Below are 13744 nucleotides of genomic sequence, written 5' to 3'. Positions count from 1 at the left end.
CAAAACATCACTTTGAGTTCATTTTTTGCAATATGAAGGTTTAAATGTGTTTATTTAGCTTAAATAAGGGTGTACATGAAGTATCAGGCCTTAATATGGCCAAAAACCCACCGAGATGGAGTGCCAAAATATGACAGATAAAATACTATATTTCGGTGAAATTTCGGTATATTTCGGAAATCTCGACCAGCCCGAAATGGCGAGACGAGATGAGATTTTAAACCTTGCGTAAGAATGAATACAATTTAAGGTCTAGGGATAAACTTGGAATTAAAGTAAGTGGAGGACAAAAGAGAATAATGGAAGAGAAGAAGGACAATATTGGAAACCAGAATAAAAGAGAATAAAGTAACCCATGTTGGGAAGGTTGTCTTCAATCTTCAGTCACGAACAAGCACCACTGGAAAAGAAGAAACTCAGATCGAGAGAAAATCCACAAGAAGTCTTTGTTTGGCCTAAAAATTTCAGATGTAGAGTCACAACACCAGGCCCTGTTAAACCCAGGTGGCAGTTCCTACAAACAGCAAGCTTCACTCAAGTATTTAGTGCACTGAAATCACATCTGACGACATCACAGTTGCAGAGTTTTTCAAGGGGTTGAGTCTCATAGCAGAGGAAGACTTACGGAACAAGCACTTAGGGTTTGAGTCGCCCTAAGGTGGGGAATCTTAACCCTAAAGCTTGAGGAACAAAGGTTTGTGAGGGAGGAGATCGAACCTGGATATATGGGGCTGCTACTACCGTCCGGAACAGAGAAGAAACCAGAAACAAAGAAGAAGAAGAAGAAGAATAGAAGAAAGGGTGCAAGAGAAAAGGGGGGAAGAGCTGGTCACACAACCATGATTTGAACCAATCTGGTAACAAAACTCAACTTTTCATTCAGATCTGAAAATAAAACATGATTACAACAGTATTTAAATATAAAAATAAAGACTCCTAATTAAACTCTGAAACTGAAATTAACCTTAACTCTAAGAGACTCATAACTTAAAAAAAATATATCCTAGATAGACTACCAGTAAATAGTTGGATTCTAGGTTAAGAAAGTAAGTAGGAGAGGAGGAAGAATGAAACAAGAGAGAAGAGAGGAGAATAATTTCGGTTGAATGACTTGTGTTGGAGAGAGACCTCCACACATCTATATTACTTCAATAATAATAAGGAAAGTATTACATCCACCTCCCTAGGGAGGTAAAGGTAAAAAAGGATAAAAAAGGAAAAATACATAATAAGGCAACTAGACATAAGTCTAGTTCCTAAACTACCCTTATTGCATAACTTCTAACACTCCCCCTCAAGCTGGAGAACAAATGTCATGCATTCCCAGCTTACATAAGACGGTACTAAACTGAAGGAAGATAAGCCCCTTGGTAAAGATGTCTGCTAGTTGATCACCAGTCTTCATGAAAAGGGTACAAATGCAGCCGGAGTCAATCTTCTCTTTGATAAAGTGTCGATCCACTTCAATATGTTTTGTTTTGTCATGTTGCACTGGATTGTGAGCAATACTGATGGCTGCTTTGTTATCACAGTAAAGTCTCATAGGCCCTTCAGTGTCCAACCCCAATTCTTGATCTAGTCTCTTCAGCCAAATGAGTTCACACACTCCATGGGCCATAGCTCTAAATTCCGCTTCTGCAATGGATCTGGCTACAACATGCTATTTTTCGCTTCACCATGTAACCAAATTGCCTCCCACAAAGGTACAATAGCCGGAGGTAGATCTCCTATCTGTAATGGATCTAGCCTAATCAGCATCAGTGAAACTTTCCACTCTCAAGTGATCATGCTTGGCATACAACAGCCCTTTCCCTGGGGAAAACTTCAGATATCTGAGAATACGATACACAGCATCTAAGTGGCCACTCTTGGGGGCATGCATAAATTGGCTCACTACTCCCACTGCATAGGAAATATCTGGGAGTATCATAGAAAGATAGATAAGCTTTCCCACTAGCCTCTGGTACTTTCCTGCATCAACAAGAAAGGGACCATAAGCTTCCCCTAATTTGTGGTTCTGCTCAATAGGAGAGCTTGCTGGTTTGCAGCCTAACATCCCTGTCTCTGTCAACAAATCAAGAACAAACTTCCGTTGACATATGTTGATTCCCTTCTTGGACCTTGATACTTCAATCCCTGAGAAGTACTTCAAGGGACCCAAATCTTTGATTTCAAATTGTTGAGCCAAGTAGATCTCCAGTTTATCTATCCAAGTTGTATCATCTCCAGTTATCACAATATCATCAACATAGACAACAAGAGTTGTAACGGTACCATTGCCCCGCTTGGTAAAGAGAGTGTGATCAGCTTGACTCTGGGAATACCCATGCTTCAAAATGGCTTGCCGGAAGCACTCAAACCATGCCTTTGGTGACTGTTTGAGACCATATAGTGCCTTCTTGAGAAGACACACTTTCCCTTTAGTTGAAGGTATGTTGAAACCTGGTGGAGTTTGCATATAAACTTCCTCTTCCAAGTCACCATGAAGGAAGGCATTCTTGACATCTAACTGATATAATGGTCAATCTTTATTGGCAGCTACTGATAAAAGAACTCTTGTAGAGTTGTGCTTAGCCACAGGAGCAAATGCCTCCTGATAGTCAATTCCATAGACTTGACTGTACCCCTTAGCCACCAACCTTGCTTTGTATCTCTCAACAGTGCCACCAGATTTATATTTGATGGTGTAGACCCATCTACATCCAATTGGGACACGTCCTCTAGGAAGATCCACCAATTGCCAAGTACCATTCTGCTCAAGAGCCATCATCTCCTCAGACATAGCTTGTCTCCACTTTGGGTCAAACATAGCATCAGTAACATTCCTGCGAATTGAAACAGTAGAGAGAGCAACAATAAAGGCAAGACCTGTAGGAGAAAGAGCATCATAGGAAACAAACTAGGCTATAGGATTAGTGCAAACTCTTTTTCCTTTTCTAACAGCAATAGGAAGGTCTAAATCAAATGGAGGAGAAGGGATGTCACCTGATTGAGGAGAATGAATCTCAGAATGTGGATCTGGATCCAAAGAGGACTTTTGGCAGGTCTTCTTTCCTTTACTCTGCAAGCTTTCACCTTTTTTGTACTTAATGTGGTAATCCTTCTCCTTCTCATTACCAGAAGCACTTTCAATAACCAACTCTGTATTCACACCTGATTGATTATCAGTATCGACCACATCTACAGTCCTGTGTTTTCCAATGTCAAGCATAAAAGGAGAGATAGGGAGAGGAGTATGAAGGAAATCAGCAACTTGTTCACTTGCACAATTCTCCCCCTAAAGAGGATGCTGAGAAGGGGCAAAGAAAGGTGACATCTTTAGAGAGAAGATACCGACAAAAAGAAGGATGATAGCACTTGTAGCCTTTTGAAGTAGAAGAGTATCCAAGAAAGAGACACTTGAGAGCTTTGGGATCAAGTTTAGTGCGATGGGGTTTGTTAATATACACATAACAAACACAGGCAAAGACTTTGGGAGGAAGAGAGAAAGTAGAAACCTACGGAGATAAGGTTTCTAAGGGAGATTTGGAACCAAGGAGTTTACTAGGCATGCGATTTATGAGAAAAACAGCAGTGAGGAGGGCTTAAGACCAGAAGGTTAAGAACATGCATGCCAAAGAGAAAACTCCGAGCGACCTCCAATAAATGGCAATTTTTTCTCTCAGCTACCCCATTTTGTTGGGGTGTGTGAACACACGCTAGCTGATGGATAATGCCATTATCAGTAAAGAAGATTTGGAGGCCACCAAACATGTACTCCCCCCTTTATCAGACCGAACAAAATTGATTCGAGTATCAAATTGAGTAAGAATCATCTGATAAAAATTTTTAAATGCATCACAGACATCACTTTTATGCTTCATAAGAACAGTACAAGTAGCACGAGAAAAATCATCAACAAATGAAACAAAGTACGATAACCAAATAAACATGTAGTAAGGGAAGGTCCCCAAACATCTGTATGCACAATGTGAAAAGGAGAAGTGGATCTATTACCATGATATGGATACAGTGAATGACAGCATTTGGCAAACATACATGGTTCACATTGAAAAACATGAGAAGAGGCAATAGAAGAAAATAAGTGAGGTAATTGTTTCCTCATTACAACAAAAGATGCATGGCCAAGACGACAATGCCATAACATAACAGAATCCACAGAACTACTATCATTACGTCCACACGCATAAGACTGAGTTGTGGGCAAAAAAGGTTCAAAAAGATAAAGGCCTTGCTCCTCACGACCACTGCAAATAATCCTCTTCGTCACCAAATCCTTAAACAGACAATGACAAAGAAAAAAAGTGACACAACAATTCAGAGATTTAGTCAAATGACTCACAAACAGAAGATTAAGGGTATGGTTAGGGACATGAAGAACCGAAGTAAGAGAGATAGATGATGTAACAGGGATACTACCCTTACCAAAGATGGAGGAAAGGGAGCCATCAGCCACCCAAACCTTATCCTTACCAGAACAAATGGTATAAGAATCATAATAATGGGACGTACCAGTCATGTAGTCAGTGGCACCAAAGTCAATGACCCAGGACTGGGCTGCAGTAGAAGCTGAGGTGGAGACCTGCAAAGCTAAGGATGAAGAAGAGCTAGCCATTGAGGGTGTAGAAGATGTGCTCTGTGACATGACCCTGCGAAACACTACATGTGCCAGAGTGGAGTCATCCTGGGAAGCATCTGCCTCAGTCATAACAGAGTGTGCTCCTCGAGCTCTCCCTCTACGGCCACCACGAGCACCATCCCGTGTACCAGGACGACAATGAAGAGTCCAACACCTATCCTTGGTATTTCCAGATCTCCCACAATGATCACATTTAAACCTGTCTCTGCCACCTCCACGAACCACCGATCTCAACTGCTCTGTCTTCTCCAAGGTTAGGCCCTTAGCCTCTATTACCTCCATGGGTGTCCCGGAAAGAACAAGAATTGAGGGCTGACTTCTCAAGAGAAAATATACTGGAGCTGATTCCATAGCAACACACCGAGTCTCCTCACTCTGTAAGTAACTACAAACCTCATCAAGAGATGGAAGAGGGGACCAGCCTAAAATCTAGAGCTTAATTGGTTCATAATCAGGGTTCAAACCACCAAGTAAAGTGAAGAGACGCTCCTTTTCAAGAGTACAATACACCTTTGCTTCATCCTCTGGATTGCTCAATTGAAGATCTCTGTAGTGATCATACTCCTCTAAGAGACTAATATAAGCATTGTAGTACTCAGAAATGGTCCTATCACCTTGCTTCATTGAATTAAATTTTTGGTGAAGCTGATAGACCTCGGCGGAGTCACCTACCAGGTCAAATGTCTGGGAGACACTGTCCCAAATTGCCTTGGCAGTTTCTTTTCTCATAAACCTTCTCCCAATCTCAGGCTTCATAGAGAAGATTAACCATGTCATGAGTGTGGAATTTTCTGTTTTCCATTTCTCATAAGTAGAGAACCAGCCTCTGGGGCTTTAATAGCGCCAGTAATATACCAAGGTTCCCTTTACTCCTAAGAGGTAGCTTCACAGAATGTGACCAGTCCAAGAAATTGGTGTTATCAAGCTTCACAATGGAGATCTGTGGATGAGAGTTTTCAAAAACAAATTGAGGGGTTGTTGGAGCGGCTGTAAATCAACCGAACGAAGCCCAGAAGTCTCTGAATCAACCATCTTGTACGGAAAATGGCACTTGACCATATACTAGGATACCAATCCAAGTGGGGAGTACACACCCAACCCAAAAAGGAACCAAATACAAGAAAAGAACAGAAACAGCCTTGAGAATACTGCACTCTAATACTCTCCAAGGGGTAACATCAACCTCAAACAAGTTCAAAAGCTTCACAAAAGCTGAGCACAAGTATTACTCAATAAAGGAGGCAGCATATTGCAGTTCAAATGCAATAAAAAAAGGGAATCAGACATTCTCAGCTTTACCTGGGCAAAGAATAGGATTCCACGAAAAAGAGTTGCGCTCAGATTGAGCCTTCAAGCAGCTAGAGGAAGCACATGGCCCTTAAACAACACCTAATGTAGTCCTAGGTAGGAGTAATCCCACTAGGAGCCAGGGTAATAGGATCACTTAACAAGGCTAGCTGATTGGGACAGCTTAGGCTAATTAGGGCAGACTTAGGGTTATGGTTAGGGTTTCGAGCTAGGGTTTTATTTGGTAATGATGTGCAGATTTTTAGGAGTCTATTAATGTAAGTTTGGTTTGATTTGGATGAAGTTGGAAATCTACAGTTTTGGGTCGGATGCCTTATGAAAATAGGCTGTTTGTGGGATCTAGGGTCTAGGGGCAGAATCTAGGAAAAAGGCTTACAAGGTTTTAATAAGCGGGCTTAGGGGGTTCTAATGATGTAAAGAGGCTAGGGTTTGGATAAGGTTTCAAATTCTGCTGTAGGGGCAGAATTAAGTTGCAGGTTTAATGGATGTTTAAGTGAGGTTTAATGGTGATGGAAGAACAGTATAGATCAGGTTTGTGTAAGAGGGAGGAAAGGGCAGCAAGATACTTACTGTAATGCAGATATAAGGCAGCAGTTTGAAGAAGCTTGAATTGAAGAAAAGACCTCCCGATCTACAAGATGCAAGGAGTCGATCGGAGTCCACCAATCCCTTCACCTTGATATTACACACAAGGCAACCTTGATATTACTCACAAGGCACACTCACGATGGAGCAAAGGCAACAACAAAGGCAACAAGCATAAAGCTGAGTTTTATTAATCAAAATTCGTGTTCAATACATGGCCCCCTTAAAACCTTATATAAAAGACTCAAAATTAGACTTAGACACTAAAAAAGAATGGCCTAACCCAATCCTTAACCTAATAGCTAACTTAAACTGACTAGGAAACTGAAATAGACTCAAAATAGAGTCCTAATGACTTAAAAACAACTTAAACTACTTAAAATAAAAGAAGATTCCCTACTAGCCAATAAGATATAAGAACCTCTTAGCCAATAGGATCACTTCACTTAAATTAGACCAATTAAACCAATTGGATGCAACCAATTTAAACCTGTTCAATTAAAAACACAAAATAAAAACTAAGTATTGGGCTAATCCCGTATGCAACCTATGTACCCCTATTTTAGGCCCAGAAAAGTGACCTATTACATTAGAAACCCATGAGATCAAAGGCCCAACATATATATATATCCCAACCCTACACTTATTCCCAATCAAACAAGCCCTATTTGATGATGAATCTGCATCAACACCCTTGGGCGATTCTAGTGACCCATTCCAATCCTCAAACCCATGCCGAGAGAGAGAGAGATAAAGGGACTGCAATGTAGAGCTGACGGTAACTCTAGCAATGGCTAGAAGACCTTCAAATCATCAAGAGAGCTTCATCCAAGCTCAAACAGCAGTAGCAAACACTAGAATAGGTTATTTCAAACCTAATTCATAGTTCTTTCAACAGATTCTTTACATAGGAAGCTTCTCCTTGAAATCCTTTGTGCCCTAGGATTTCAAAGAGAAGAAAAAATGGGGATAAGAAGCTGGATTCGACTCTCAAACCCTAAAGCTCTGATACCAAGTTGGATTCTAGGTTAAGAAAGTAAGTAGGAGAGGAGGAAGAATGAAACAAGAGAGAAGAGAGGAGAATAATTTCCAAAAGTATTAAGGAAAGTGTTACATCAATAATATTAAGGAAAGTATTACATCCACCTTCCTAGGGAGGTAAAAGGTAAAAAAGGATAAAAAAGGAAAAATACATAATAAGGCAACTAGACATAAGACTAGTTCCTAAACTACCCTTATTACATAACTTCTAACATAAATAACCTATTAAAACTAAAACAGAAAATTACATGATAAATTCACCAATAAAACCCTATTAAATAAATAAATTAAATACCCTACTGAACCCAAAGACCCAGTTGGACCTGGTTCATCTTCACATGGATACCCAAATGGGTTTGGGTTGGTCCAAGGCAGTGCACCTGCATCAGAAAGCTGCCCAGGATACCAGTTCTCATGCAGAGAATGATGCCCAGGTCCATGAGATGCACAAGAAAACCCACGAGATGAAGTAGAAGGACCTCACTTTGTCACAATATTATTCTGAATTACATAGTCTGTGGAAGGAGTTAGACTTTTATTAAGAGTTTCAGGCTACTTGTTCTATTGATGCAACAAACTTTAAGCAATGTGAGAGTAAGCTCCGGGTTTATGATTTTCTGGATGGTCTTAACATTGAGTATGATCAGATTCATGCTCAAGTTCTGAGTCGTGATCCCTTTCCATCTTTGGAGCAATCCTACTCTTTGATTCAATTTCAGGAAAGTCGTCGCACTGCTATGTTACAGCTCCAACAGTCCACTACTTAAAAGCGCTCAATTCTCTATTCTGGTACTGGGTAGCAATCCTGCGGTGGTCTTACTCGTACAAGTGATCCTTCCTCTTCTTCTGATAAGGAACCTATCAAATGTGTCTATTATGGTAAGGAGCGTCATACCAAAGAATTTTGTTGGAAGCTTCATGGCCGCCCTGCCAACTCTACTGGGCAGGGCAGTGGTAATGGTCGTTCCATCACTCACAGTCACATGTGCAGCACACAGAGGCATCTGCCACTACACCTACCAGTGCTGGAACTTCTCTTTCCCAAGACGAGTTGCTTCACTTCGGCGTCTGATGACCAAGCTGGAATTGTCATGGCCTTCTACCAGTTCTGTCGATACCATTATTCCTTCTGACACCAATCTTGCCTGTTCAGGTATCCCATTCGGTGGTCACTGTGCATTAGTCATGTCCCAACCTTGGATCACTGACTCTGGCTCCACCAACTGCATAACTAATTCATCAAGTTTATTTTTTTCATTTTACTCCCTGTTCTGGTAAAGACAGGGTTCGGGTTGTCGATGGTTCCCTTTCCTCTGTTTCTGGGAAGGGTTCCATACATTGTTCCCCTTCTTTATCTCTATCTTCAGTTTTACATGTCAATAATTTTCTACTAATCTATTATCCATTAGTAATATCACCGCCAATTTGAATTGTAAAGTCACCTTCTATCCTTCAATGTGTTTTTCAAGACTTGGTGACAAGGAAAACAATTGGCTATGGTAGAGTGCAAGGTGGTTTGTATCTGCTTGAGGATGATCGTTCAGGCTCATCAAATGGATTCCTCTTCCCCCGCTTTATCTGAGTTACTACATTGGCACAGGCGTTTAGGCCATCCCCCCATGGGGACTTTAGCTAAGGTTTTTCCTTCTTTATTTCAGCAATGTAATTAGAGAGCGGGCCCTGGTGCAATGGTAAGGTTGCTCCATTATGACCAAGTGGTCACAAGTTCGAATCTTGAAACAGCCTCTTAACAAAAGAAGGGGTAAGGCTGCGTGCATACATTATGACCCTCCCCAAACCCCGCAATGGTGGGAGCCTCATGCACTGGGTACGCCCTTTTTTTTTAATTTGAGCAATGTAATTCAAGTGATTTTTTCTACGAGGCTTGTGTTTTATTCAAACAAACTCAAAATGTTTACCCCAGTTTAAATAATAGAAGTGCCACTCCTTTTACTTTAATTCACTGTGATGTATGAGGTCCTGCCCGTTGTGTATCCATCTCTAGTTGCCGCTGGTTTATAACATTCATTGATTGTCATTCCCACCCAACTTAGATCTATCTAATGAGGAATAAAAGTGTGGTTTTTCATGAAATTGTTTGGTTGCGTTTGCTATATCCACACTCATCTTCCTCACGGTAAGCTTGATCCTCGCGGCCTTGGGTGCATTTTTATTGGTTACTCCGCCACTCAGAAAGGCTACAAGTGCTACCATCCTCCTTCACGGCATCTGTTTGTCATTGTGGATGTGGTTTTTCATGAATCTGCGGCTTACTACCCTGTGGCACCTCTCCAGGGGGAGATTTTTTACTACTTGGGAAGTTGTGTCACCTCTCCAATCCTCACTAGACATGCCTCCATCATTGCCAGATATTGTACATGACACCGTTCAGGGGGAGAATGCTACAAGACCACCCGGACCAAATTTGCATATTTATGTTAGGTCTCATAAACAGCAGACAGATACCACTACCACCTTGGCGCCTACTCTAACTAGCCAATTAGCCTTTCTTAATCCCGGTTCGATTTCAGTTCCGCTGGCTTCACCTGCTCCTTCTAGTAATATTATTCCCTCTAGTGCTATTGATCCTTCTCTTGACCCATCTCTGGATTTACCTATTGCTGTTTGCAAAGGTAAACGGTCTTGTACTCAACATCCCACATATCAAATTGTTTCTTATAGTTCACTTTCTCCTTCCTATCATACTTTTGTGTCTTCTGTTTCTATTCCTCAAAATCGGCAGGAAGCCCTTACAAACCCATGATGGAAGGCAGTCATGGTTGAAGAGATGCAGGCACTAGGAAAAAATGACACTCGGGATTTAGTTAATCATCCTCCCTCAAAGAAGACTGTTAGTTGCAAGTGGGTTTCCACAGTGAAGCAAAAAGCTTATGGCATGTGGATCGCTATAAAGCTAGGCTTGTTGTCAAGGGATCTACCAAAACTTATGGGATAGACTCAGGATACCTTTACCCTAGTTGCAAAGATAAACATTATTTGTGTAAAGGACGATACCAGAGGCTGGTTGGAAGATTAATTTACCTCTCTCGCACTCGGCCAGACAGATGCCCTTAGTCTGGTAAGCAAGTGCATGCATGATCTATACTCCTCTCATATGGAAGCTCTATATTCTTCATTATCTGAAGTCAGCTCCAAGACGTTGGGCCCTTTACTCTCTTCATGATCATTTACAAGTCGAAGCTTTCACAGATGCAGATTGGGCTGGTTCACCTAATGACCGCAATCCACAGGTCTACATATGGCTATGGTACGTTTGTAGAGGGAAACTTGGTTACTTGGAGAAGAAAGAAGCAGGCTGTTGTAGCTCGATCCAGCGTTGAAGCATAGTTTCGGGGCTATGGCCCATGGTATTTGTGAACTTTTGTGGCTTAAAAGTCTCGTAATGGATCTGGCTGTTCCTATTACTCTTCCTATGATGCTATATGCAAATCAGCCATTAGTATTGCTCATAATCCAGTACAGCATGACTGGACGAAGCATAAGGAGATCGATCGTAACTTCATCAAGGAAAAGCTGGACCCGGGTCTTATTTGTGTTCCTTTTGTTAAGTCTGGAGACCAATTGGCTGATGTTTCATCCTATTATAAGCAAGTTGGGTATGTGTGACATTTACGCACCAACTTGAGGGGGAGTGTTATCATATTGGTATAAGGGTAGAATTGTCCTTGGGGTTTCTTTAGTGTTTGCCCTAAGGGCACTATTGTACTTGTACCTCATCTTTCTCTATTATAAATAAAGCCTGGTTGGTGTCTCATTGACACAAGTCATAGTTCCTCAAACAATAGAACTATATGTAGTGCATAGGCATAAAGTAACTTCTAGAGAATAAAAGGTAAAAAAAAAAGAATTTGAAACAATCAATAGAGCACATCACTATAAGTTTATCTTCACTAAAAACATCAATTAAGACATTCTGGTTCTTAATTCGTAATCTAAAATAAAAGGCCATATAAGGTTGGTTCCACGCATGCATTTTAGTATCCCATACAACTTCATACAAGCACCTACTGACTGCATCAAACAAGATTTTCATAACACAGTTACAAGCAGAACAGAAGGAAAATTTGCAGGGATTTGGATCCAGAGTTGCCACAAAATACTGACACGAAAATCTTGTCACAGAGAGAGAGAGAGAGATACAAAATGCCAAAGAGATTCTTCCAGAAACATAAGAGAGAAACTTAATGCCAAAGTCTAAAGAATTAAGACCTAAATGACAGGCATGATACTCATGAGAGTTGTTTCACATTGTAATTGGTATTTATATTCAAATAGTTGATAAGGACATATCACTGATACATGGCCTTAAAAAATCTGCACAGTTGTTAGTGGCCTAAAATAACATTCAGGAAGAACAGCATCCTAGTTTCTTAAAAGTGAAGACTCTAATCATCAGCGCTGCCTCCGCTTCTCAAATTTCAGTTCTTGAAAAAAAAAATGGGTAAGATGTAGCATAAGGAATTCTAAAATTATAACCCAATTTACTGATGAAGAAATAAAAATGTATATCCTCACTTGGGAAGCCTTGCAAAGAGAAGATTGCTCAATACATCCAGCATAACCTGAAACTGTCGAGACGTCATCGTTGCGGTTATATTAGGCGAATTGAAAGCAAGTTCTTTTAATGGCTTGACCTGTGATAGCAAAAAATGCCAAGCCAGCAAGTGTTAAATGGTGATACAAGGAAACAGTGGAAGGGTAAAGAACTTGGTGCATAATAATTATTGGATCTACTAAGACATTCTGACATAAATTTGAGGTGGTATGAACCTTCAAATCTGCAGTTCCACCTTTGTGCCTTGTGTACCGGAAATACATAGTACAAGGCATAAACACTCTTTCCAGTAAAGCACCAGTGCGCTTGACTTTCGGAGAGCTCCGAAGGATTTTTGGTAGCCACTGTAATCCAGCCCCTGGATCAACATCAGTTGGAGCAACATGAGCTTGTACATGCTCTAACATCACAGATAACTCCATCCGTTTCCATGTCATTTCAGGTTCAGAGTCAGGAATCTGTACACTTCCAGTACCAAGTGCCTGTTCAATCATCTCATACCCAACATGGAGAACCGAATGAAATGAACGGGCTAATACACGGCCACTAGCTGCAGCTAGCAAAAACCTTCCCTGGTAGAGAAACAAAAGTGAAAAGTGAAAATAAAAAAAAAGAGGAGTCCTGCATTCCTATTTACTATCAACAAGTAATTTACTGTACAAATAACCCCCACATCCTCCTTCATACGAATCTTTCGTTCCGATAAGTATACCTATGGAATATTTATCATTGATTCTATTGACTTATTTTCGAAGGAAAAATCTACATGAATAACAAGTTCAAATAAAGTAAGAGAAGATCTGTGAGTGCTTTTGTAGTCAGTACGAAGCTAAAGGAAGAAGGTTTGTGTTTGGCAGGCGTTACTGTAAGAACCCATAGTCAAACATTTTACCATGAATTCTTTCAGGGTGTAGAATGACTTTGCCCGTGAAATAATTTCGTGCAGGGCATAATTTATACCTTTAGAAACATAAGAATGATAAAATGTAACAGAATGTAAGAAGAATTTCCTGAAGATCTTGAAATGCATTGGATCTTCCAATGTTCCATGGTGTGAAGAAGAAGATTGGTATGGAAGTTTCCAAAGTGTAATTAACTACAGCAGGTCTGATGAAAAACCATAGTTAAGGAGCCCCAAAACCCAAAGTAAATTACTTGATATTGAGCTGCCAACAAATAGGAGGTTTCAGATATAATAATATATGTATGTAATAGCAAGTGTACAAAAGAACCCAAGTGCATGATAAGCTTTTATACAAATGCAATGCATCAAGTGGAAAAATACAAAGTTCCAATCCATAAATTGACAACAACTTATAGGCTTACGTTAGCTTCTTCCGAATGAAGATTGAATTGAGGCTGAATAACATTCACCATGAAATGCCGTGTTCCCTCCTCCTCTGAGTCCTCAATGTTTTCATTCTTTGCTGGTGAGAAAGCAAAACAAATGCTCCTTAACTAAAGCTTATAAAATACACGCTACAACATGCATTTTAGGAACAATAAATCATAATTAAGTACACTGAGGAATGTGCCGGTAAACCATACAGTAGCCACACATTCATTGTGACAGAACATTAAACGATTTTGTATCT

The 13744-nt window shown here is 40.4% G+C and overlaps 1 protein-coding gene across 2 annotated transcripts in view; it reads right to left on the bottom strand.

Moving 5' to 3' along the window:
* LOC122661159 (protein SABRE) overlaps window positions 1-13744 on the bottom strand; it is a 128014-nt gene that overhangs the window by 54234 nt on the left and 60036 nt on the right. For both annotated transcript variants that reach the window (XM_043856489.1, XM_043856490.1), the window contains 3 exons: window positions 13476-13576; window positions 12365-12721; window positions 12110-12228 (listed from right to left, as the gene is read on the bottom strand). In XM_043856489.1, coding sequence (XP_043712424.1) covers window positions 12110-12228; window positions 12365-12721; window positions 13476-13576 — 577 coding nt within the window. The remainder of the gene's footprint in view (window positions 1-12109; window positions 12229-12364; window positions 12722-13475; window positions 13577-13744) is intronic.

This window comes from Telopea speciosissima, chromosome 5, assembly GCF_018873765.1.
Source record: "Telopea speciosissima isolate NSW1024214 ecotype Mountain lineage chromosome 5, Tspe_v1, whole genome shotgun sequence".
In the NCBI taxonomy this organism is placed as follows: Eukaryota; Viridiplantae; Streptophyta; class Magnoliopsida; order Proteales; family Proteaceae; genus Telopea; species Telopea speciosissima.
Note: the sequence above shows the minus strand (reverse complement) of the source record. Positions and strands in the feature narration are given on the sequence as shown.